This window comes from Uranotaenia lowii, chromosome 1, assembly GCF_029784155.1.
Source record: "Uranotaenia lowii strain MFRU-FL chromosome 1, ASM2978415v1, whole genome shotgun sequence".
Classification (NCBI taxonomy): Eukaryota; Metazoa; Arthropoda; class Insecta; order Diptera; family Culicidae; genus Uranotaenia; species Uranotaenia lowii.
This window is the reverse complement of record NC_073691.1, coordinates 9986065-10011521: the sequence shown is the minus strand read 5'-3', so window position 1 is coordinate 10011521 and position 25457 is coordinate 9986065. Positions and strand designations below refer to the sequence as shown.

General features: G+C 36.9%; 1 protein-coding gene across 3 annotated transcripts in view; it reads left to right on the top strand.

The window, feature by feature from the left end:
* The window catches only part of LOC129756785 (uncharacterized), a 252514-nt gene that overhangs the window by 63747 nt on the left and 163310 nt on the right, over positions 1 to 25457 (top strand). For 2 of the 3 annotated variants that reach the window (XM_055753805.1, XM_055753796.1), the window contains exon 2: positions 22922 to 23881. In XM_055753805.1, the coding sequence (XP_055609780.1) occupies positions 23110 to 23881 (772 nt within the window). In that variant the 5' untranslated portion in view covers positions 22922 to 23109. The remainder of the gene's footprint in view (positions 1 to 22921; positions 23882 to 25457) is intronic. The other variant, XM_055753815.1, reaches the window with a different exon arrangement.

The following is a 25457-nucleotide window of genomic DNA, read 5'->3' as shown; positions in this document are numbered from 1 at the left end:
AAAAAAAAAATGAAAAAAAATTAAAAAAAATTGAAAAAAATTTAAAAAAAAATTAAAAAAAATAAAAAAAAATTAAAAGAAAATAAAAAAAAATAAAATGAAAAAAAAATAAAATGAAAAAAAAATAAATAAAAAATAAAAATAAAAATAATCAAAATAGCAAAAAAGTTATAGAACTCTGAAAAACCTGAAAGAAAAGAAAAGCATGACAAACAAAAATAAAAAAAATACTTTGAGCTTTATATTAAATTAAAATGAAAATAGAAAAGCTGAACAATTTAAAACTAGAATAAGAAAAAAATAGTAAAAGTGATAGGAATTGTAATGTAAAAATCTTAGAAAAAAAGTTGAAAACATAAATATTTTTCTTAACTGTAAAAATTTGAAATAATATGCATTTGAAAAAACCTGTTTAGTAGATATGTAAAAAAGGAATAATATAAATAGATTTGAATTAGACTGGAACAAATATCAATTTATTCTTTTGTCACCCTCCCCTCCCCCCCTCAAAATTTTCAAAAAACCGAAAGAAGGGAATAAATAAAGTTTTAAGTATTTTATAGTAATTTCAAAAAAATTTATGAAATTTATGAAAAAATAATAGTTTATTTTTATAAATTAAAATTCTTAAAACTTTTTCAAAAATTTTGCAATTTTTTTAAGATTGCGTGAGATTAAGCGAGAAAATATGAAAACTTACTACAAAAAGATTCTTATAAAGATATTGATTCGATTTAAACATCCACTAAATGCCACAAACTAAAAAAAAAATTTACAAAACACGAATTTGAATTTTTTTTGTTCATAATGGGGCAACCCCATCATTGTAAGTGCTCCTCTTACCTCTACCGTCCGTCAGCAAATTGCGCCGTTAAGCTTTTGCTACAACAACTCAACTTCTCGACTACTGAATGGAAAGGCGCATAGGCAAAATCAAAGCACCGATCCATTCAGATTCGTCCAACTCCGAGGCGGTTGTCAGTCAGTCAGAAGTAATTCTACCTTTTCGTTCGTCGGTCAATTGGCGGAGTTTCGCGCTCGGATTTCTTGGCCCTCCCGGTCGGTCGGTCGTTTAAGTCTTTCGATTTTAAGTAGTAGATACCTGCTGCAACATCCGTCGCTGTCTGGGTTGTCCGTCCATGCCCAGGAGACTTCGCGCGAGCAAGTGGTCATCAGCGGTTCGTCAAAGATTACTTACTAAACTTAAAGTTGTTATTTTTGTTGGGGTTTGAGAAAATTTACCTCCCTTTTTGAGGAAAACTAGGGGAGGTGGTGTGATTTTCATTTAACCAGTGCAGAGAGCAGTGCCGGTGAAATAGGGTTTCTTGTTTGTTTCTATCCACGTGATACAGATCGTGAGGCGTGTTGATTTGAGAATAAGGCATGCTTTCATGCTTTTTTAGTCGTTTGGTTTCAAAATTAAAACTTCGATTTTCAGAATTTTTTTCTTTTCCCCCTTACGTGCATTTCAAAATTTAGAACTCGATTTTCTCCAAATTTTTTTTTTCGAGATAACACCAGATTTCGACGTTTAATGTTTTTTTTAAGTCATTTGGCATCAAAATTAAAATTCCGATTTTTTCTATTTTCTTCTGTCTCCCTTTGGTGATTTTTGAAGGAAAAACCGAAACTTTGAGCGTTTTGATGCACCCCTATATCAATTCCAACTAAGCTGAATTTTTCCACAGGCCAGTTCTTTGGGGCCAATCTACAAAATGTATATGGCGGTTTACAAAATAAGACCATGAAATTTTTACCATACATCTATTGCCACCCCAGTGCAATTGATCGCCAACGTGTATAATGTTAACAGTTTTTTCTTTCTACAATCCGGCTAGAAGGACCTTTTTTAGACGTTCCAGAAAATAGTAGGAAGAGTTTTTATTCTAGAATTCGACTCGTTCTACTGAACCAAATGCTCCAAGGCACACAAAGCTGCTGTTTATGTTTTACCGAAAGCAGAACCGAAGTTCTAGAAAAGGTGCGCGTTGCTGCTGGGGGTGCATTATGCATTTTTCCGCACTACTGCTGCTGCCGTTTTCGGCTGCTGCTGGCATATGTTTGTTGTGAATATGCAAAACAACTCACGCCCGCTGCTGGGATCCGATGGCTGCTTGCTGATCAGTCGATGGTGGCTTATGTAGGGTGCAAATTATCTTGCTAGCTTATTTTTGCCTTTAATTTTGTGGTTCAGCGCCTCGAAGCTCTCCTAGGGAGATGAAGAAACTATGTATGTACGTTTGTTGGGTGAAGACGGGAAAAAACTAAAAAAAACACACACACAGAGGTGATCATTGAACTGGCGGGCTTTCCATCAAGAAGTGTAGTGTTGTGATACAGTTTTTCTGCGGATGAGGGACACTTCACCCGCAAACCTCCCCGTCTTTAGCTAATAGCTGAAGGTTCCATTCAGGGAGTGGTGGAAAAAGAGGATTAGGTTGGGTTGGTTTTGCTGGTTCGAAAATGCCATCAGCAAACATCAGCGCAGTCTCGAGGGATCGTTGCGCAGAAAACTGCTCTCACGAATTCACGATTTTTTTTTCAATGGTTCGAAACAAAAAAAAAACAAAAAGGTACAAATAACGACGGCGCCCTGAACGGGGCGAAGACTACGACGACGGAGTAGCATAGGAATTGGTTCATTTACGGGTACTTAATAGGGGTTCTGAAAATTGAAAACAGTTTTCGTCAAAATCTGAATTCATAGCTCCTACATTTATTTAAATCGAAATTTGGCTAACAAAATTGGAAAAAAGTTAAATAAGACATGAGAAATTAGGATTGATTAAACCAGAATTCTAGGAAAAATATGAGGGCTCCTCTCCGGAGCCCATGTATTAACATTCTACATTAAAGTCTCTATAATTCAACAACAAACAAACAAACAAACAAACATTCTACTACAGGAGACGACCTGGCGTATGAAAGTTATACTGGTCGAGTGTCAAAGATGCCCATAGAGGAAGGAATTGTTCTCCCATGTGATCATCATGATTTTTCGTTGTCTATTTCTATTCCCATCATTTCATCTTACGGTAGTTGGACTCATATTTGGACATTTTTAGCACGGCAAGATTTGCAAACATCGAGAAATGACGATGATCACATGAGAGAACAATGCCCTTCGTTTCGATAGACTTTGATACTCGACCAGTATAACTTTCATACGCCAGGTTGGCTCCTGTAGCAGAAATGTATTAAATGGGCCCGGAGAGGTGCAAGATGGGAGAACAGGAGATTTTTTTTCGCATGTTTTTCAACATCAATACTCATCAAATCAGAAATTTCAACTTACACAGTTGGATTCATTTGTCCACATGAAAATCAGCTTCAGTGATTGAATTTTTGAGTCACGATCCATCTCTGTGTCACAGTTTCAAAATTGGACAAAATATGTATTCAAATCAGACAAACATCAGAAAAGTTAAATAAAAACACTGACGTAAATTAAGGTTGCCAGAATTTTTTCAGAACATATCCGGGCCGGACAAGTCCAGGCAATTTTATATACAAACCTGGCGAAATTCGGGCATTTGATTTGAAAATTGACGACCATAAATCCGGGCAAATTTTTTCTAATCCCAAAACTTGCCCTACAAAAAGGAATAAAAAAAAAATTGGAAATTTTTGTTTTCATCCAAACTCTTCAACAGATTTTAAATCGTATTTTAGGCTTCCGAAAAAATGTTTATGATTATTTTTATAAAACTTGTTAAATCGTTTGGAGACATGAATAAAAAAATTACAGCACAAGTTGTTTTTTTTTTTGATTTGCCAAATAAAGTAAATAAGTCCAGGCAAAATTCCGGCATTTTTCAATGAAATTCAGGCAACCGGGCTGGGCCGAACTGTTCCCAAATTTGGATTTAATATCTGGGCAAACCCGGATTATTGAACAATCAATAATAAAAAATAATTAAATCAAAAGAAAAATGGAACAAAATCAGAATCTAATCCTAGCTATACGAAAATGAAACAAACTCAATGAAAAATTTACAAAAAATCAATTTAAATCAGGAAAAACTTAGAAAAAAATAAATCAGAAATCTATGGAAGAAAAAGATTAACTCAGAAGAAATCACGACAAATATCAGACAAAAGCCGCTTGAAATCAGAACAAAATCAGGCGGAAATCTAACTCAAATCAGATGAACATCAAACATAAGTGGGCTTAAGTAAGTAAAAATGACAAAACTTGAAAAGGAATTAATAAAAAAAACCAACTGAAAATATTTGAATAAGTTGCAAAATCATACGAAATCTATAATAGAGAGAGAGAATTTTTATTCTAATATAAATTTGTCGTTTGTGATGGCGGTGGCGTTAATAAATTCCTTCAAGGAAAACCAAACACGCCTCGTTAGTCCATTTTACAATTTGTTTCAGATTTGAGGAAGTAAAAGGAAGTAAAAGAATCATGTAACTTACCTGTGTATCTCAATCTACTTGCTATACTTGCACTCCAATAACATTCCAAACCACGTGAACTGTTGGAAATTGTAGGTAAGGTTCTAATTCAACTTTCTTGCTCTTTGAGTTACCTGGCGGATTGATATTGAAGCTATAGAGATACTGATTGGTCTTCCTGGCACTGTCTGTAGCTATTGTATCTATGTATTCATTTTAAACATCAGATTGCTATGATCAAATTTAAAGCTAAACTTAACTAACGGCGAAAACAATAAAACTCAGCTGTCTAAAACAACAGGAATTCATTCTCAAATATGATGAAACTCAAATATAAACCTTACGAGAGGCAGATGAAACTCACACAGACGAAAACAACTTCGAAAATCTCACTTGAATTAAATGTAATTCCAAAATAAATAAAAAATCAATCAAAACTGGGATCAAATCGTAAGTTGAATTCTGGGGTTTCAGGATGAATTCGTTCTTCAATTATTTATTTGAATCTGAATCTGAATGAAAACTCCGATTTATGAAACTATTTCTGATATTTCCATTTGGGATCGTCACTGTGGAACTTTTTCAAGCTTGAATTCTGGGTAAAAATTTTCAAATCGAAATCTTAAAAATGGTTTGTAATTTTAAATATTATCTTTTCATATTCCGAAATGATAAGTTTCGAACATAAAATGAGAATTGAATTTTAATTTTAAATGCGAAACCAAGATTCGTATCAATGTTTTGTCCCAATGATGATCCGAATTGCAAATCAAGAATAATAAACTGGGTACAGGATCCAAAATTCGATCACAGGCAACGAATTTCAATTATGAAAATCAAATCTGGAACCACAGCATGAAATGATTACACGGATTGATTACAGCCTAAGCTAACTAGATATTTTCCGCACTTATCCGTTTTTGAAAATCTAGGCGCTGACAGATTGCCACCAAATATAACATACGTAAACAATACAACACAAGCTAACTTTGCTGAATATTTAATTAAATCCCATCAACGCAATCAAAAGTTATTCACAATATAATTTGCAGCATGTATTTCGAGTATAGATTCTTAGTATTTAACAACAAGTGAGTTTTGAATTTAGAGAAGACAAATTTGCTTGACATTTTCGGCCATAGCTCACACTATAACAAAGAAATGACACAAAAATTGTACAAAAAAGAACATAAAGAATTGACACAAAAATTGTACAAAAATAACATAAATTTAAAAAACAGAAAAGATTAATAATAAATTATATTTTTATCAATGTTGTATTATAAAAGAATCATTTCGGTTATTTTTATGTTTTACTTTTTTTTAATTACTTTGTGTCATTGTGATAATTGAGTTTTTATTCAGATTTAGCATCAGTTTATTTTAATTTATTTAAGCTTTCATGTGTTAACATCATTTTTTTTTTACATTTAATAATAATAGTCATATTCGATATTTTTTTGGTTTTTTTTATTATATATATTTTGCATGGTTTGACATTCATGATATTTTAGCATTTTGATTAAATGTAGTTTTTTACCTTTGAAATTCTTGAAAATTTTTTTTTTAAAATTTCGATATTTTGCAATTAATATCTTTTATTTATTTCAAAATTATTCATTACTGAAATTTTCATCATATTGACACATTTCAATTTTTTGACATTTTTGGCATAATTTTTAAAATGTCTTTTTTCTTTTTTTAAATTTTGTTTTTTTTCATTTTTGCCATATTATACTTTTTTGTCATGTTTGGTATTCATAGGAATTTTGATTTTTGTTGAAAATTTAGACATGAATGTCAAAACGATGATGTGATGACATAAGTATGGTGGTCTAGCACGTTCAGCCATATTGAAATAAGTTTTGACAGCTGGCTGAAGTGTTTACAAAAATGGGGTAAAGGGATGCCAGGTGTTTGAGATAAAAATCATCAGAGAAAATTGGAAAAAAGTCTGTGTATGACTGTGCCCAAACGAAGACCACAAATTTGGAATCAAGAGAAGGTTTAGCGATGAGTGTGAGCGGTGGGGAGATGAATTTTTATGTTTTCAAGATAAGAAATACATAAACCTTAAAGTAGGTGGATTAGGACAATGGTTTTCGTATAACATGTTGCTTTCAAATTTAGCTTTATCATCACGCTTAAAAAGGTGTATTATGTAGACCGAGTAAGTTATTACAAATAAGTAGCAAAAATTTTATCATCAATTTTCTAACAGCTGTTTTTGTTCACCCTCCGAGTGGGGTGAAAAGGTGGTTTTTCTCGCCGTTTGCCAAACTATACCTTAAGATATGGCACATCGCTATTTACAGTACTTCCAAATAACACTTTTTGAGTGGTATTAAATTTAATGAATTTTCATATAAATGTATTTAAAAAATTTTTAAGACAACAAAGTGTAAATTTAATTTTCTTGAATATTTTGGGATTGCTATAGATCTTCTTCTCGCTTTAGTAAATTTTTTTAAATTTAAGTTCCGATTAGAGAAAACTTACCAGATAGCCCGGTTTTATCCAGACTTGCCCGGATATTTAGTAGGTACAAAACAAAAAGGCCCTGCCCATTTGCCCTGATTTTGATGCACAATACCCGGATTTTTCCCGGATTTTTTCGCTTTTTTAGCAAAATGATACAAAAAACTCATTTGAAAAACTTTGTTTTAATTCTCGTGATCGAATATTGTTTTAGTGTTTTCTTTCTGATTTTTATTGAATAATTCTTGTGTTTTTGCCCAAATTTTCCCGAATGTTGCCCAGTTTTTGAGATGAAAATTGTGAAATCATCTGTCCGGATTTTGCCAGGTTTCCTGTTCAAATAGCCCGGAATGGCCCGACCCGGATACGTGCAGGAAAATTTTTGGCAACCTTATTTTAAAGCCCAGTTTTATCTGAGTTTGCCCGGATATTTGATATTAAATTTGAGAAAAGTCCGGTCCGGCTTGGTTGCCAAATTTCATTAGAAATGCCCGGATTTTGCCCGGGTGTATGCTCATTCTCAAACCAAACTCAAAAACACAAATTATGTTGTTATTTTTTTATTTATCCGTCCACAATGAAATTTTTTTGGCAAGTTGTATAAAAATAATCATGAAAGGTGTTTTGAAAGCCTTAAATACAATTCAAAATGTGCTGATAAATTTTGATAAAAAATTTTTTTCAAGATTTTTGTTTCTTGATCATTTTCCCGGATATTGCCCGATGATTGATTGAGAATTTTTAAATCAAATGCTCGGATTTTTGCGGCCGTACAGAAAATATTCTGGCTACCTTAGGTTAGAGCTATTTTCCTATTCACCCCATTATAACGATAACATAAAACACACTATTCTACCACGTTTCATGCCGATCATACAAAAAAAGCAATAATGAATGATCGGTTAAACAATTATAAATGCATTCAACAAGGTTTTTTTTTATAATCCGTCTTAAATGGATTATAGTTGATACACTTTGCCTATTTTTTTTGGAATTTCGGAAAATGTTACAGTTATATTAGTTGGTGATTTTTCTAGTTTTTTTAAGACTTGAAATATTTGGAATTTAGGACATTAAAAAAAATTACACGTTTAATATTATTGTCATTTTAAAAAAAAGTGTAAAACTTTTGATATTTTCAACATTTTTGACATCTTAAGGATTTTTTTAAATTATATGTAATTTTTCAAGAATCATGGTTTTTTTTTTAAATTATAGACATTTTTAAAATTTCGGTCATTTTCAACAGTTTTGATATTTTTGAGATTATAAAGTTGTTTTTGACATTTTCGTATTTTTTATTTTTTTTACAAATTTGACAAATTTGACAAATTTTCGTCAATAGGCAATTGAGGAATGTAAGATTTTAAGGGTGGTGTCGAAGTAAATTCGCAAGCGTGAAGCCCCCTATTGAAGGCAAATCGTAAGGCACGCATCGGTTTGTTGCTTGTGGGTTTGATTTTTTGTTTTGCGAGAATCGGTTACCATTCTGAGCAACTGTTGTTGTTGCTTTGTAGTTTCGCGCGGGAAATCTGAATGAGAACATGTGTTTTTTCGGTTCTGCGTTCCGGTGTTTTAAGAAGATACAAAACTAGGCTCTTGAAAAAGATGTTGTGAAAAATCCTTTGAGATGATACAATCGTTAGTGTAACTGTGAAGTGGATTTATGGGGGGTGCATGGGTGGAAACTTCCATTAATAGCTCCCACAATTGGCGACCGTGACGCATTTGACAGAAATGTGCTAATCAAAGATGGAAACTCCTCCCTAATCTCAAACTGCGAAGAAGCTGCCAAAGTTGAGTAAATAGTTAAACGAAGAAGGTTAAAAAAATTGTCACCATAATGCCAGTGTTGTAGCAGTGCAGTGACAAACATAAATAAGTGGACCCCTCGGCTGCTGTCAGCTGTGTCAGCCGGATGAAGGCTTCGGGAATGTGAACTGCATTGTCAATTGTTTTGGTTTTGGTTGTTTCGAAGAATCTGAAACAACGAAAATCGCTGCTGTTGTGGTAATTTTGAGGAAGATTGATGAGCCAGCTGTAAAGGTTACTTCGCGGTTTGTTTACAGTGCTATTTTCGGCGCGTAATTCGCCAAGCCAGGGTCGTGTGAAGCATCGTTATTGAACGTCAAGTTTGAACCGGAAAACCAACATAGCCTTAAACCATGCAAATGATCAAACTTCAACTGAGTTACAAGTATCAAAATTACTCGACTTTTAAAGTTGAAGTGTGTAACGGATCAAAGCAAGCGTTTGTGTATTTTCAAAAACTTGAATACCTTCGTTAAATTTTGAACTTCACGAAAGCGTACTTTTTAAGAGCAGGTAGTAATAAATTCAAGTGGCTCTTACTAAAGCTCAATCGGTCGACCGAGCGTTGAAATCAACAGCAGAGGACAAACATAATAAATCGCGGCATGATTCATTCAAACAAAAGCCAAGTCGTCGGCTCCGCCAAATCGATGAATTGAATCAGCAATTGACTGACTGATTGGTCCGCCGATTGGATTGGTGGCGCCCCGAAGCAATAAATCTACCGCTAAATAGGCCTTACGTTAAATGGCAAATGAGCGAGTAATTTGAAGACAGGAGGCTGGCTAAAGAAAAAAAATTAAGAAAATCAAACGACAAACGTTGCTTGAGATCTCATTTTTGATATTATTAGGGGCCATGACAATCTTTTTTCCTGTGAGCTCATATGGAAATACCTTCAACAAAAAACAGTGTTCACAGATTGTTTCAATATTCGAGAACTGATTGCCATCCATTCAAGCCGCAGCCGAAATTATCGGACCAAATCTGGCTCTCCGACACAAGTTGTGCTTTTTCCTTCCATTGATGAATGAACGCTAATGTTGGAAGCCAAATCGTACGGTTTGCGTATGCTGGCAGCATAAAAATTGAACGGTTAGAGGGGTGGTTTCTCGCCTTCCCTTCTACCCAATGTTTTGCTCAAGACTCTTCGTGTGAGGCTACTGATTTTGAGCCTTAGCCTCGCTTTTTTTTACGCAAAGAGTTTTTTTTTTATTTCAACATGTTGAAAAAGTTATTTTTTTCGTATCCGATTTATACCGACTTTAAGTGACCATTTTTACGATCGTTTACTTTTTTGGTAGGAATTGCGATTCGCATAAACATTATTAACAACTTAATCTATCATTTCTAGCGCGATTTTATGTTTGTTGGTGTACATATGTCTATGACATAACTGACAAGAATTACAAAATTGACCAAATGTATAACAATTACAAAAGTAACAAAAACTAAAAAAAAGTAACAAAAAGACAAGAATGACAAGATTAATAAAATATAAAAACTAATAGAATGACAAAAAATAAAAATGATGAAAAATTGACACAAAAATGACAAATATGACAAAAAAAAAATCAAAAATGATGAAAATAACAAAATGTCAAAAATTACAAAATTATACAAATAACAAAAACATCAAAAGGGACAAAAACGGCAAATTGATCTTTTTTTTATTTTTTTTCCATTTTCGTCATTTTAGTTATTTCCTCACTTTTGTATTTTTGTCATTTTGATCATTTCTGTCATTTTTGTCATTTTTTGTGATTTTTTTCATTTTTTGTCGTTTCGTCGTCTTTTATCTTTTGGTATTTTCGTTATATTTGACATTTTTTGTCATTTGGCATTTTTGTGATTTTTTTGTCATTTCCGTGTATTCTGTGATTTTATTAGTTTTGTTATTTTTGTCATCAAAAAACAATGCGTATAAAACGATGCATATATTTTTCACGATGATTTTCTTGACATTCCTAACCCTCTACATGAGGCATCAATCATCTTGCTGAAGCAATTATGAATCATGATCCTCGACTCAACGTCTAAGTCATCTCAGCAGAGAAAATGTTAAAAAAAAACCTTTTCAATCGTGATTCTCTAAAACTACAAAAAGCCAAACTCGAACATACAGAGGCCGTGTAGGTTATTGAAAGTTTTTTTTGTAAATCCTTTCGCAAGTTTTGCCATCAATCGCCCGAACCTTGTTTACTTTTCCCTATGTATACTCATTTGCCATAAGATGTATAATTTTCTTCCGAAACCTTTTTCGAGCTGAGGGCAATAATCGGTCCAAGTCCAATTAAGTGCATCACATTGAGAGGAAAGCCGAAGGCGAACCTTAGAAGAAAAAAAAAAACGGTTAAACGTGAATCGATCTCCTACACACAAAAAAATACGCCTGAGAATGGTACAGCCTTTAAACAAGAAAAAAACTCCTATTAGAGGAGTGGTGTGCCCTTAAATGCAGCGCAGGCACAAGTGGAAGCTCAACTGGAAGGGTTCATTGTCTGGATTCTTTCTCAATTAATATAAATATTTTCCTTCAATCACACTACATTTCAGAGTAGAATCGAGAAGGGTCAAGAAGGGAAGAAAACAGGAGAAAGGTAGAGAAGGGTCAAGAAGGGTAGAGAAGTGTCAAAAAGGATTGAGAAGAATCGAGAAGGGTCGAGAAGGGTGTCTCTACCCTCGAGAGTAGAGTCGACAGTAGAGTAGAGGAGAGTCGAAAGTAGAGTAGAGTCGAGACTTGAGTAGAGTCGAGAGTAGAGTAGAATCGAGAGTTGAGTAGAGTCGAAAGTGGAGAAGAGTAGAGAGTAGAGAGGAATCGAGAGTAGAGTAGAGTAGAGTCGAGGAGAGTAGAGTCGAGGAGAGTAGAGTCGAGGAGAGTAGAGTCGAGAGTAAAGTAGAGTCGAGAGTAGAGTAGAGTCGAGAGTAGAGTAGAGTCGAGAGTAGAGTAGAATCGAGAGTAGAGTAGAGTCGAGAGTAGAGTAGAGTCGAGAGTAGAGTAGAGTTGGAGTAGAGTAGAGTAGAGTTGGAGTAGAGTAGAGTCGAGAGTAGAGTAGAGTAGAATTGAGTCGAGAGTAAAGTAGAGTAGAATTGAGTGGAGAGTAGAGTAGAGTAGAGTAGAATTGAGTCGAGAGTAGAGTAGAATTGAGTCGAGAGTAGAGTAGTGTAGAGTCGAGAGTAAAGTAGAAACGAGAGTAGAGTAGAACTGAAACTGAACTGAAACTGAAACTGAACTGAAACTGAACTGAAACTGAACTGAAACTGAACTGAAACTGAACTGAAACTGAACTGAAACTGAACTGAAACTGAACTGAAACTGAACTGAAACTGAACTGAAACTGAACTGAAACTGAACTGAAACTGAACTGAAACTGAACTGAAACTGAACTGAAACTGAACTGAAACTGAACTGAAACTGAACTGAAACTGAACTGAAACTGAACTGAAACTGAACTGAAACTGAACTGAAACTGAACTGAAACTGAACTGAAACTGAACTGAAACTGAACTGAAACTGAACTGAAACTGAACTGAAACTGAACTGAAACTGAACTGAAACTGAACTGAAACTGAACTGAAACTGAACTGAAACTGAACTGAAACTGAACTGAAACTGAACTGAAACTGAACTGAAACTGAACTGAAACTGAACTGAAACTGAACTGAAACTGAACTGAAACTGAACTGAAACTGAACTAAAACTGAACTGAAACTGAACTGAAACTGAACTGAAACTGAACTGAAACTGAACTGAAACTGAACTGAAACTGAACTGAAACTGAACTGAAACTGAACTGAAACTGAACTGAAACTGAACTGAAACTGAACTGAAACTGAACTGAAACTGAACTGAAACTGAACTGAAACTGAACTGAAACTGAACTGAAACTGAACTGAAACTGAACTGAAACTGAACTGAAACTGAACTGAAACTGAACTGAAACTGAACTGAAACTGAACTGAAACTGAACTGAAACTGAACTGAAACTGAACTGAAACTGAACTGAAACTGAACTGAAACTGAACTGAAACTGAACTGAAACTGAACTGAAACTGAACTGAAACTGAACTGAAACTGAACTGAAACTGAACTGAAACTGAACTGAAACTGAACTGAAACTGAACTGAAACTATGTTGGTAATCCACCATGGGTGCACGGATTCACCGCAGTTTCTGCCAAAGTATGGGTTCACATACATTCCTTAGATTATTAGGTTCGACAAATCTCTAATGCAGCGCGCCACCATACCCGGACCCCATGGCTTCGTATGAACTGTTATGTGGAGAATGTATTGCGTGTGTTGATGTAGGTATATTTTGGAAGAACGAATCAATCAGGTGGGCTAGTTTACTTACAGGTATTCCGGCATCCGTGTATATACCTGGCCAGCTGGCAACTGATTGAACATTCCAATTATATAGTCAGTTATATAATGAAACACATCTTACCTGTCGGCCCGCATATGGGATTCGAACCCAAAAGTTTTTCTTGCCGATACCGGGAATCGAACCCAGTACGCCTGGCGTACCAATACCAGACTCGCGCCAGCCTATCCACTAGACCACATCGGCGCTGTTACTGAAACTGAACTGAAACTGAACTGAAACTGAACTGAAACTGAACTGCAACTGAACTGAAACTGAACTGAAACTGAACTGAAATTGAACTGAAACTGAACTGAACTTTAATGAAATAATGAACCGTTCTAACACGATCGGTTTCAAATGCAGCCAGGGAATTTCTTCTCGATACAGCACTCCAATAGCATTGCTGTGGTTTTTGAGCCGGTGGCTGTTTGGGAGCTCCGTTTTTTTCTACTTTGCTTCGCTAGATTGGCGGCAAATTCACGACAAGTGGTACCTGTACAGCTGGCAAGTGACGATATTCAGATGCAGGGTTCCGCGCGTGTTTGTTTGATTTGCTACCTCGAGGTGGATTTCGTATTTATCGGAATCGTTACACCTCTACCGTTCCGTTTGTGTGTTTATGGAAAACATATGTGTGTCGATCGGGATAAATCGCGAACGATGTATGTAGTCCAGCCCTTTTTGAGGTCCAAATCTTGGGTGGGACTCGGACCTGGATTAATGATTTATGGTCAATCGGTTGTAATTATAGGATATGCAATTAGAACAACAATTTGTCAAAACTGTCGGTCCAGTTCGAGGTTTGGTATGATCGATTTTTTTTATGGGATTCCTGAGCTGAGATTGTTGAATTAGACTTTCAATTTTAATTTTAAAATTAAGTTCCCTACGGCAGTAGCCTTAGACCCATAGGTTTTCAACTCTTCTAAATTTTTTTTCCGTATTAATGTTGCTGTTTAATTAGTTTGAAACCATTTTAAAAAAAAAACAAATAAAAGTTCTAATTTTAATTTTTTTTCTTTAAAAAAAAATGGATCGGAGTCAATTCTTGACATCTTGATATAGAAGTGTGCGAAAATGAATTTTTCAATAGCGACACACTGTAATATTTTTTCCATATAGAATTATTCTGAACTTCAAGGCTATCCGGGGTTGTTGTTGTTCTAAACAACTTTTCTACCGTTGAATCATTGGATCGTGAGAACCGTTCTCAGCAGCAGGTTCGTTAAGTCAATGAACGGACCAAACCCAAAGAAGCTCGTTTCTGAAGGGCTCGTTCGTACTACGTTCGATTTGAGCAAAAATAGCTTGCAAATGGAATGCATTTTGGCGCGAAATCAATGGAAACCGCAAGTCCCAACCCAACCTTCAAACTGCAACTAACATCAACCGAAACGTGCACTGATTGTACTAAATAGATAGCGAGCTAACCTCACTTTTGTAAGGGCAATGGGTGGGAACCCTCCAATGCACTTTTTTTCTCTGTTGCCGTTTTAATGGAATCAACATTCTAGCAGATCATCGTCGTCATTCACTCAGTCAGCCAGTAGGTCAATCGGATCAATGAACCCTCCTGTTGGGTAAGGTTGGGTTGAGTTGTTCCGTTGATATTTTTGTGTGTTTTGCTTCTCTCCATTCCTATTATTAGGACAGGGAGGTGTGCTCCAGTGATCTCAAAATACTTTGGTAGAAAAGGGCCGCTAAGATTTATGGCCCATTTCAAGTCCGTTTAAGCTTAGCTCAAGCTCAGCTCAGCCGGGGTGGTTTTTACTTTTATCCGGACACGAAAATAGCAACCTACGATTCGGAGGACAAGCTCTCTTGAACGACGGACAGGTGTTCCGAGATATGATGCCTGATTTGAGTTTTTGCCACAACGTTAATCACCTTCGAAGGTTGCTTGTTGTTGTTGTTGAAGGCAGGTGATCTAGATTAGCCTTGCTGTCGGGATTGGTCGGATTAGTTAGAGGAAAATTGAAACTGCACGACATTGTGCTGGGACTCGACTCGCGAGGACTAGCAATTTAGCACAGGTCGGCGACCTAATCAGTGTGAACTTCGTGAGAAAAAAAGTGGAAAGTGGACTGATCTGAATTTTTAACCTCTTCATGTTTTGTCCTTATACCTGGACACAGATTCCAAGTAAGTTAAATTGGTTAAAGACAGTTATCAAATTCAGGAAAATATATTTTTTACGAATCTATCGAAATCTACTTGAACCTTAATTAAGACTCAGATGTAAGATTAAAATTCAATCGAGTTTTAGGAATTTTCTAACAATGTTCAATCAGTGAGAGTCTCAACTTACTTGTACAATTTTTTTTACAAGATTACTAAAAAAGATGTACCATCATAGAAAGAATTTTTTAACTACTACGAAAGTAAACGTAAACAGAAGTCTCAGTTAAAATTTCCTAATAGAAAATTTCAATCTTGTCATTTATATAAAAATTTATCACTTTTTTCGTAGTCAGAGATTTTATCTAGCACTTTTTTTTGCAGTTATTCAAAACATAGGATCTCTTTCAGATTGTATGGCTGCAGAAGTCTTAATTTGATTTTGTCAACAGTCCTTAACTGGATAGTCTCAATCCAAAGAAAGTTTTATCATAGACAGCTCTCTCTTTACTTTTTTCACATATTTCTACCTGCAAAAGGAATTTTATTTTTATTCTTACCTATCAACAAAGTCTATTGTTCATTCTAACAATTGCAGTTTTCCTAATTCAATTTGTGAAAAGTTTCAATCCACTTAAAGGATTTCTCATAAGCAGAAGTTTCAATCCAGCCTACTGAGAAAGTTCGTGAGCAGAAGTCTCATTTCGAACTTCGTGAGAGAAAGTCTCAATTTTGCTTCGTTATTCATTATAGGAAATATAACATTCTTGCCGCGGAAGGTTGCATTTGATTTGGGTGTTGATTTTTGCATTAACATACTGACGCACTTTACAGAATTATGCCAGCAGAAGTCTCAATCCGTTTCAACATTTTCCGTTAGTAGTCTGAATTCTACGGAAAATTTAATCATAATCACTAAATTTGACCTATTAACAGCGTTCTTAGTTCAAGTTTCATAAGGAGAGGTTTAAATCTGTTTTGTCAGAATTAAGAATTCACTTTAACCATTCCTCATAGACGGAAGTTTCAATCAAAACTGGAGAAAATATTTTAAGTTTTAGGCGTCCAGTTCTAAAGCAACTTTAATGAAAGTATTTGATTTTTTGCCAGCAGAAGTCTCAATTCATTTGTCAGCAGTCTCAATCTGATGTAAGGCTTTAATTCGATCAAAATGAATCAGATGATGCAATCCAGTTCTTAGTTCATAAAGCTAATAGTTTGAATTTGATGAACAGAAGTGTCTATCTCTTTGTCAGAAGTTCCAATTTACTTCGATAATTTCTCATGAGCAAAAATTTCAATCTACTTTAATTTTCCCATAAACAATCGTCTTCTAGCCAAGGGAAATATAAAACTAGTTAAACAGATTTCTATTAATTTTTTGTCACAAAATCTGTGTCAGAAACAGCGGTGTGTAGACTCGCTTCGGAAAGAATCATTCGGCTGATTTTTTCCGAGTTTAACTTGTTGTGTGCAGATTGATTTTATCTTCGTTCCAATCATGACGCGATTGCACACAAAACGAAGAGAACATTTCCGAATTGATGTTTTCCATGCCTCGCAGGAATAAAATCATACCAACGAAACAACAGAACGAAGCTTACCGTACACGAATGCTCACGAGCGATCGTTGCCCGACGGACCGAGTTAACATTCCTCGCACCCTTCTCTTGCTTGTTTCCCGTTCCCTTGTATCTATCAATTTAAGCCACGCCCCCATGCGTTGTCCGATTGATGTGTTCGGCTGCCGAACGAAAACGATTTTTTTTTGAATTCGCAGAACTGTTCGTTTGCTTCGCTGATGTTTCCCCTCCGATTGCTGTTTACTCCTGCCGAGTTTACCCGAAGCTTACTTCCTGATGCTTTCCGAGTTGAACTTTAGATAGCATCATTGCAGATTGAGTTTAACGAAATAAAATCGTTCTGCAAAGAAGGGCAAAGTGCGAGTATGTAGACTCGCGATTTTAACATCTCTGGTCAGAAATCATCAATTTTTATATTAATAATTTGTAATTCTTTCCTAAATTTCCGGAATTTTCAATTTTATGGGAGATTTTTCCAAATCATGATTCTTGAGTAGCAATTAAATGTTTTGATTTGTAGTTCTCATTAAATAAAGTGAAAAAAGGTAAAGCTAAAACGTAAAAATAAAAAAAAAAAGGAAAGTAGATAGATTTTTATAAAGTTAGCCAGGAAGTTAGAAATCAGAAATTCGTAAAGTTCTTGTTTTACTTCAAATTATAACAGCCGAGTGTTTCTCCTGTCGTGAGTGGGTCGTCCCACTACAACCACCTTGGGATTCGTTTTCCTGATGTGCCCCTTGGTATGACCCTATATAATCAAGACATCAAGAGGTGGGCTGTGCCCTTGCACTTATAAATCTACCCTTTTTTTCTTTTTTCTTCTTCGCCATCTTCAGAATGGTACAGAAAGATCGTAGGAATACGAGGCCCCAGACCTTACTTGCTTGTCAAGTTTGGTTTACTGATCCGTATCAGATCGCAAATCATCTGCGGAATTTCGTCAATTATACAACGCCATGAAAGTACGTCGCGCACATTTCATTCACAACATTCGCAGCGTTCAAGGTTAGAAGTTGTCCACGCCTTGATATGAACCTGGGGCAGACAAAGATTGCATGTTTTGCCGATTCCTCCGTATCTATGCATGTCGGGCAATATGGCGAGCTGATGAGCTTAAACCGATGAAAGTATTGCCTAAGGCACCCTGTTGCGTGGCAACAAATGCTCCCGAAGCTTATTGGCAATATCGTTAGTAATTTTAGGGAAACTCTTTGAAGATCTAGATTTACTCAGTGTAAGCGACGCTTCTTGACCTAAGATCGAGAGGGCGTCCTTAAAGCGCAATGGCTAACTAAGGGATGGTCGACTACGACCACCAAAAAAAAATGCTTAAACTACTCGCGCGTCTTTTTTGCATTGTCTGGGCATTGGGTTTGAGGAAAACCTCAGAAGAAGGGCGGTGGGAAAAGTTTTCCTGAAAGCTGGCATGACATGAGCCAGCTCTCTATCCCTGGAACCTTTTTATGAGTCGGACGTTGCTAAAGAGTCGTAGCTATATAGAGTTGTAACGGAAGTAGAAAATCGCCGTGATTTGGAATTGTCCCCGTAGTACATTGCGAGTTGAAAATCGATAGCCTTCGTAATAGTATCGGAAGTCGACGGAAGTGTGGTGAATCAAAACTAACCTCTGTCTGACTGAAGAGGCAATCCGACGGCCTATGTTTGGACACCCGGAAGACGTAGTTGGCAATTCGTTGGTAAGTCGTTGTACTTTATTGAATCCTTTGAGATCTTTGGGATTGAAATGCGCTTGCATTGGTTTTCAAAGAGCCGACCTATATTCCCAACGATATTGCCAGTTTGCTTCTTCCCTCTGTAGAGCGCGAAAACAAATTGTCCCCCCCTGGGGTAAGAGTCCGGGCAAAGTATCTTGGCTGCTAGCACATCTGCATTCGCAGATGGCGCAAAAGTGCTAGTAGTAATATTCGCGACTATTGAGATTAAACAGGTAAATATCCACTACGTAACAACCCATGACCCGAATGGAACTGTGTCAGGTAAACGTTGACCTCGCTATACTTCCGATTTATCCAGTCTGAAAGCCGCTGGATCTCCATCTTGCGTTGCTCGATGCGTCCCATTGCTCCTGCCTCTTGAGCATTGACGCTGCTCGTTGAGCTTTACGCACTTCTCTAACTGCTCTTGCTACGCAACACTCTTCATCTTCTGCCAGAGTGATGTCGACAGGAATCATGCTCGCTTTGACAAAAGCTGCATCTGTTGAAAGGGTCCTGTAAGCACAGCAGACTCGCATGGCTATCAGTCGATGTGTACTTTGATCTGTTGCGCTCTTCCTCTAGGGAAGAACTCCACGCCGCGCCTCCGTATCGTAGTTTAGATAGTGCTACGTTTGCAAGGAGACGTCTCTTGCTACTCTTTGGACCATGGCAGCTCGGAATAATCCACGCCAATGAGTCGATGAACTTTCGGCGCACTATCACAACGGTATTTGACATGCGCACCAAAACTTGAACGATTGTCGATTTCAGCTGCTGTTTCGAAGACGTGGTGTGTCTTCCGACAGTAATCTGCATGTGCGGCACGACTTTTTTGTTGGTCACGAGTAGTGCATTGGTTTTATTGTGGGCTATCTGGAGCTTGACTTCTTCCATCTTTCCATCGCTGCAAGGTCTTCTAACTTCTCGATTGTTTCGCCGGTGGTCTTTAGCACGATATCGTCATTATACATGGCATTTCAGAGTACAGGAACCCTGTGGAGCACCCGCTGTTAGTGCAGTAGATCGTAACCCGATTTAAGTTTCGTAGGTCAAGACATGATTTTCAAAAAAAAACTGGTACAGAGGGTATTGAGAACGCTTTGGCAATAGCTTCCCAGCTGGCGTTGTTGAAGGCGTTTTCCTCGTCGATCATCACAATGGCGACATGACGAACACCTGTCCTCTTTTTTTGATAAGCCCGTTTCGCGTACTCTGTCACCATGCATTCGGATTTTGTCCACTGTGGATCTCTCTTGCCGAAAACCGAACTGTCTGTTCTACAGTCCACTTTCACCTTCTGTACAGACAGTTAGTCTGTTGTATATCATCCTCTCTAGTAGTTTACCGAGGGTGACGGATGCCCTGGGAGTTTTCATGGATTCGGTAGAAGAACCAGCTTGGCAGTTTTCCACAGATCGGTGAAAGGTCCCTCTTCGAAGCACTTTTGTAACTCCACTCTTAAAGTATCTGGATTGGTCAGTCCTGCCTGAATTTGGGATTCCATCCGGGCCTGGGACCTTATTCCAAGCAAGTTTCTACGTGACGGCCACAAGTTCCTCGTTCTTTACTGGCTCGATGCCGTGAGCTGTGTGCATGACGCCACTGTGTCGGGCCAAGCTGTGGGAAAAGATGCGCAACGATCTCCTTCAATTTTTCCGGACACTTTTTGGTCGGTGACCTCGGGCCACCGAATCTCGCTAGTGCTTGGTTGCCATCTACGCTCTGTCACAGTTCTCTTAGTTTGTCCAAATAGCTTGCTTGAATGCAACCCTGGGTGCTCGATAAACGGAATCTCTCGCCGCCTGGCTTTTAGGCAGCTAGCACGCAGTCGTCGCCACCACTTGGGTATACTTCTTCTGGGATAGTCATGTCTCACATCGCACATTTTCGTAAGCTGATCAGCATTTGCACATATCTATAGCTTCGATGCAGACTTTCTGATCCAAAACTTTTGTCTTCCATTTTCGCTCTTGAACCGCCTCGTAACCACTGCACAGTGGTGCAGAACATCAATCTAGCTGTACGAAATTAATAGCGCTCAGGGTCGAAGAGATAGCCATTTGATGTCTTCAACAACATTGTTCAGTTTTACATGGAGCCAAGGACTATAAAAATCGCTCACTCATCGAAACGCACATGAGAATGCTTCGCCGCCGGCTCGCTATTCGTTTGTGTTCAATACAATCACGAATAGCAACACAAACGATTCTACGATGGCAGTTTCTTTGTTGCTCGTTTTACAAAATATTCATGAGCGAGTCTGAGCAACGGGATCACGAGAGACTCGTATTTGCTTCGTGAAAATTTAGATACCAAACTTGCTGTTTGTTTAGAGGAGTAAGTACGTCAGTTCAAAAGAAAAAAAAAAAAAAGGAATCTTTCGGCTCCGTACCGTACCATCCGGGCACCGATCGTTTGAAGATTGGCTTGCCCTACATAAGTGTACACTGTTGCTGTTGATGTTATTGATGTTCCCTCAAGCTTGTAGCTTCAAAAAGTGACGCACATTCTTCCGAAGGAAGCAATAATAACACCACTAGCACGAAGGAAATGTATTCTTTTGGCTCGGCGTATTTGCCTGAAAAGAATAATAACATCACTAACATGGATTGACTCTACCGACCGTATGCACACTGTTCTTCTTTTTTTTCAATTCCTGTTGGCCAACGCTGTTGAAAGCCAACACGGCTTGGCGTCAGTATTGTTGCTGTTAGTGTTTTTTAAGCTCAAGCTTCGCAAAGGGACGAAGATTTTTCCACGGGAAGAAATAATATCATTACTAACACGGCTCATGAGCGGGTTAGTAAAAATTTTCACGAACCAGCTCGCTGCTACCCAATCGTCGGGTTGATGCTCAACTTTGTGCGCGAAGAGGGAAGCAAAATAAAAAGGAATCAGGAACCTTGTTCGTGTTTTCGTTTTGGTCGGGATTGATTCGTGAGAACAGGAGATTCTCGCTCACACCTCATTCGCGTTCCACGACATTCTTATGAGCAAAAATCGGAGCGATGCAGGTTCCGTCGCTCGTATGAATGAGTTTTTCAATCCTTGCATGGAGCATATTCTAATATAAAAATTTTTGCCGAGGGGTCCACCAATAGCGAGATTAAAATGCTAACTTTTTTGTTTTTCAAATTCGGGCTTTGATGTCTTCGACAAAGTTGTTTATCTGATCAAAATACATAAGTTTGTTGAATATGTCAAAGTCCTATCACATCATCCTGAGGAGTTACAATCAAAGTAAAAAAAAATATCTTAAAAAACAGGTTTTTTGAACCTGAAATGTTGTAGATTGGATAAAATGGTTCGCTGTCTTTGGAACAAAGTTGTAACAAGCCTTGATCTACAATTGTCTCATACATTATGATGGGTTTAGAAGTTGCTGAAGCTCTATAGAAAGCATTTAGTGTATTTTATTGGCAATTTTGGAAGACTCATACATCAAAAAGTGCACATTTTCGCAACACCTCCTTTTTTGTGACTATTTTTGATGATAAGCGGAACCATTTCTATTTGAAATAAGCGGGGAAATCGGCGGAACTAGTAGAGATTTGAATGATTGAAAATACACTTTTTATATAAAAATTACCTATTTTACTTATAGAAAAAACGTTGAAAACATTTAATTTATTGATAAAGTGTTGCAGTTTTCTTTCATATATTTTGTTTTGAAAAACTGTCTTTGGAATATTTTTTTTTATCACCTCTCTTTCCACCACATTGGCTCAAGAGACCTTGGTTCAAAAACTCATCTTGACTGGGAGATTCTTAGCTAGGAATTGAACTCAAATATGAAGTGGAACTTCATTTTATTGCATCCCAGATCGGAAAAATGTTTCGAAATCTGTCCGATTTTCGTTTGATCATCAGAAGGATTGATCCTAAATCGTACAAGAGATCTGATCGTTAGTTGGTGACACAAATTTTTAGCATATTTCGTGATGATTTAAATTTTTTAAAAGGACAACATTTTACCTCGATTTCACGGTTTAAATATAGGTGACATTTTTTTTCTAGAACCAATTTTCAAAATGACAATCAAAGTTTTTAATATTTTGACTAGAACTTCCTCCAGTCATCCATCGATCAACCTCAACTAAAAGTAAGTGATAGCGATCGATCGATTGATCGCGCAGCGAAAGGAAACGGCTTATGGCTTATGGCCTGATTGATGGTTAAAATTTATAACGCACGCCTGTCTGTGTGAACGGGCCGCCACCAATAATGAATTCCGATTGTCGGGGACCAATCAAACGAACAAATATGACACATCAATCGATCCCGGGATCCGCCTCCCCATAATAAATGGAAGCCAATCGCCGAACCGCCTTGCCCCGACTACCCCGCCCAGATCGAATGAGAGACTGAAAAAAATAAGCTGAATATAATTGACAATTAGAATGTGTTTTGATTCCTAACAATTTATTTCCGCGCAGTTATTGATTGGAGGATAATCGATTGGAAGAATTAAGGTTAAAATCAGTGTTCAAACGAGGATCAATCGGGAAACAACTCTTCAGACTAAATTTTTGTGACCCGGAAAAGTTTCTCAGTGTCTTCATGTGAGAGTGACTACAAATTGAAAAGTGCTCAACCATTCCACCAAGGTGTTCCGGGGTTTCGAATGGTGGTAATACTAATCGTACTACCGCCAACATCGTCTGCAGCAGCATCAACAACATGCCAACAGTTTGACCGAAATGGCGCTCATCAGTATTGTTTTCGGCGGCAGGATCGCCATTTTGAAACACCAAAAAGTTACCAAAGAGTCCACAACAACGATGGCCATCAACAAAGGCAAATGGCCCCTAAATCGGGCCAATACGAGCCGATTAGGACCCATCGAATCATCAGTAGCTCGCCGGTCATTCCGACCAGCTCGAAAACCCCCACCGGCTCCGCATATCCGGAAATCTCCTCCAGGAGGGCGTCGTCCCATCATCAGCAGCAGCGTCTAAAATCCATCAACAACCAAAGTTACCCCTACAAGAAGCAAACTGTCGATAGTAATAACAACCACACTAGCTTTAGCCACCCTCATCAGAGCAACAGTCGAAACCGGCTCAAACGGAACAATAGTATCCAAAAACTTCGACAGCAAATCCTTACCAACGCTCGAAGACCGCAAGGTGTTAGTAGTTTTAGTAGTAGTAGTGTCAGTGCAGCCCAACAACCCCAAGTTATTTTTACAACGAAAAATCCAACGAAAAACCACAAAACAACCACAAACAAACCAACCATCAACAACGGCGGAAGCAGGAGAATTCCGAAGCCGACGTCATCTCCTTCCGTGGAGCCACAGCTCCGATACACCTCACGAGTAATCATTTCCGACGATTTTTCGCAGGTCGATATCCAGCCGGACGACGAAGATGTGAAGGCCGTCACCAGGGAAGGTGAGTTGAAATGTTTGGATTTCTTTGTAATATCATTTTCTAGATTTAAAACAAACTCATCACATCATTCACTAATTCACGCCTAAATGTATACTTGAAAGCCTGTTCTTAAGCTTTTTTTCATGAACAGTGTAAAACATTTAACGCCTTTGTGTAGGCAACACATAAATTAGAGATTGAAAAACTACAAAACTAAGGGCAAATAAGAAATGCTCGAAATTAGTTCAGAATGTGATTTGTGCAATTCATTGTAGTTTACATTCATTCCTAAAGTAAAATTGAAGTTTTAAGACAATTAGACCTAATTTAACACATTGGAGACCAAATACGAGGAATCAAGTTTTTTCGCTTGCCGTGAATGTTCTACTCTTAGAAAAATAACTGAAATGTTATAAATCTAATAATCACACTCTATTTTACTAAATTGTATACAACACTTTCGGTTACTCAAAGATTATAAATTTGTAAAATTTCGTCCAGCAAGTTGTGAAATATAAAATGACAAATTTCCGTGATTTTCGGCTTACATTTCTTCGCGGTCATGGCATCTGGTGACTCTAAACTTCTGATAAACCTAAATCAAATTTTCCGAATGATAGAAAATGAATGTTGATCAATCCATTTCAATACCTCAAGACGCTACTGTCTGCCTAATAAGTACCAGAGAAAGTATTGAAAAAAAAAATCCAAAGAGTGACATTCTTCGAACAAACTTTGGCGTATTTCCATACAAAACTTCAAATTTTTCCCCTTAAAAATAACCAAAGGGAAATCGGTAAAATCGAAATGTTAATTTTGGTACCAAATGGCCTAGAAATATCTGAAACATTTAAGAATTTGTCTTTAAATTTGAATGTTTAAAAGACATCTAACTTTTATAGCTAGAGTAATCCTGAAATAATTAAAAAAACTGAAAATTTTGAGTACCTCATTCTTTTTTGAGAATCTTCAAAAAATTTGTCGTTCATTTTAATTAAAAAGGAAATTTTTCAGATGTCAGGGGTTTTGAAATTAAAAAAAAAATGCAATTTGGAACAATCCAATATGCATCCAATATGTGGGTACTTTTTTATATTTTGTTGCTCTCATTGAAAAAGATCGGACTTATACATCTCATATAGATTTGAATAATGAGCGCATCATTTTTGTTCCAAATTAGGTGTTATTTTTCATCGAATTTAATTTTTTCCGCATTTTTTGGTTCATTTTGATTTTTTGGGACCCTTCTATTGAAAAGTTAAGTTTTGGATGCTTTCGAAACATTCAAATTTAGAGGATTCTTAAATGTTCCAAAAAAATCATCCGGTTTTCGAAAATCCTCCAAGTAGTCTATTATCGCTAATTTTTTTTCATTTTTCGAGATAACACCAGATCTCGACCTTTTTAGATAAATCTAGGTAATTTGGCATCAAAATTTAAATGTCGACTTTTCCAATTTCCTACAGTCCCCAATTTGGTTAATTTTAGAGTAATAATCTTGAAACTTTGAGTTATTTGAGCCCCGCCCCCCCCCCAAAATCTCTCAGTCCGATTGAGCTGAAATTTTGCAGTTTTTTGGGCCAACCTTAAAAATGTT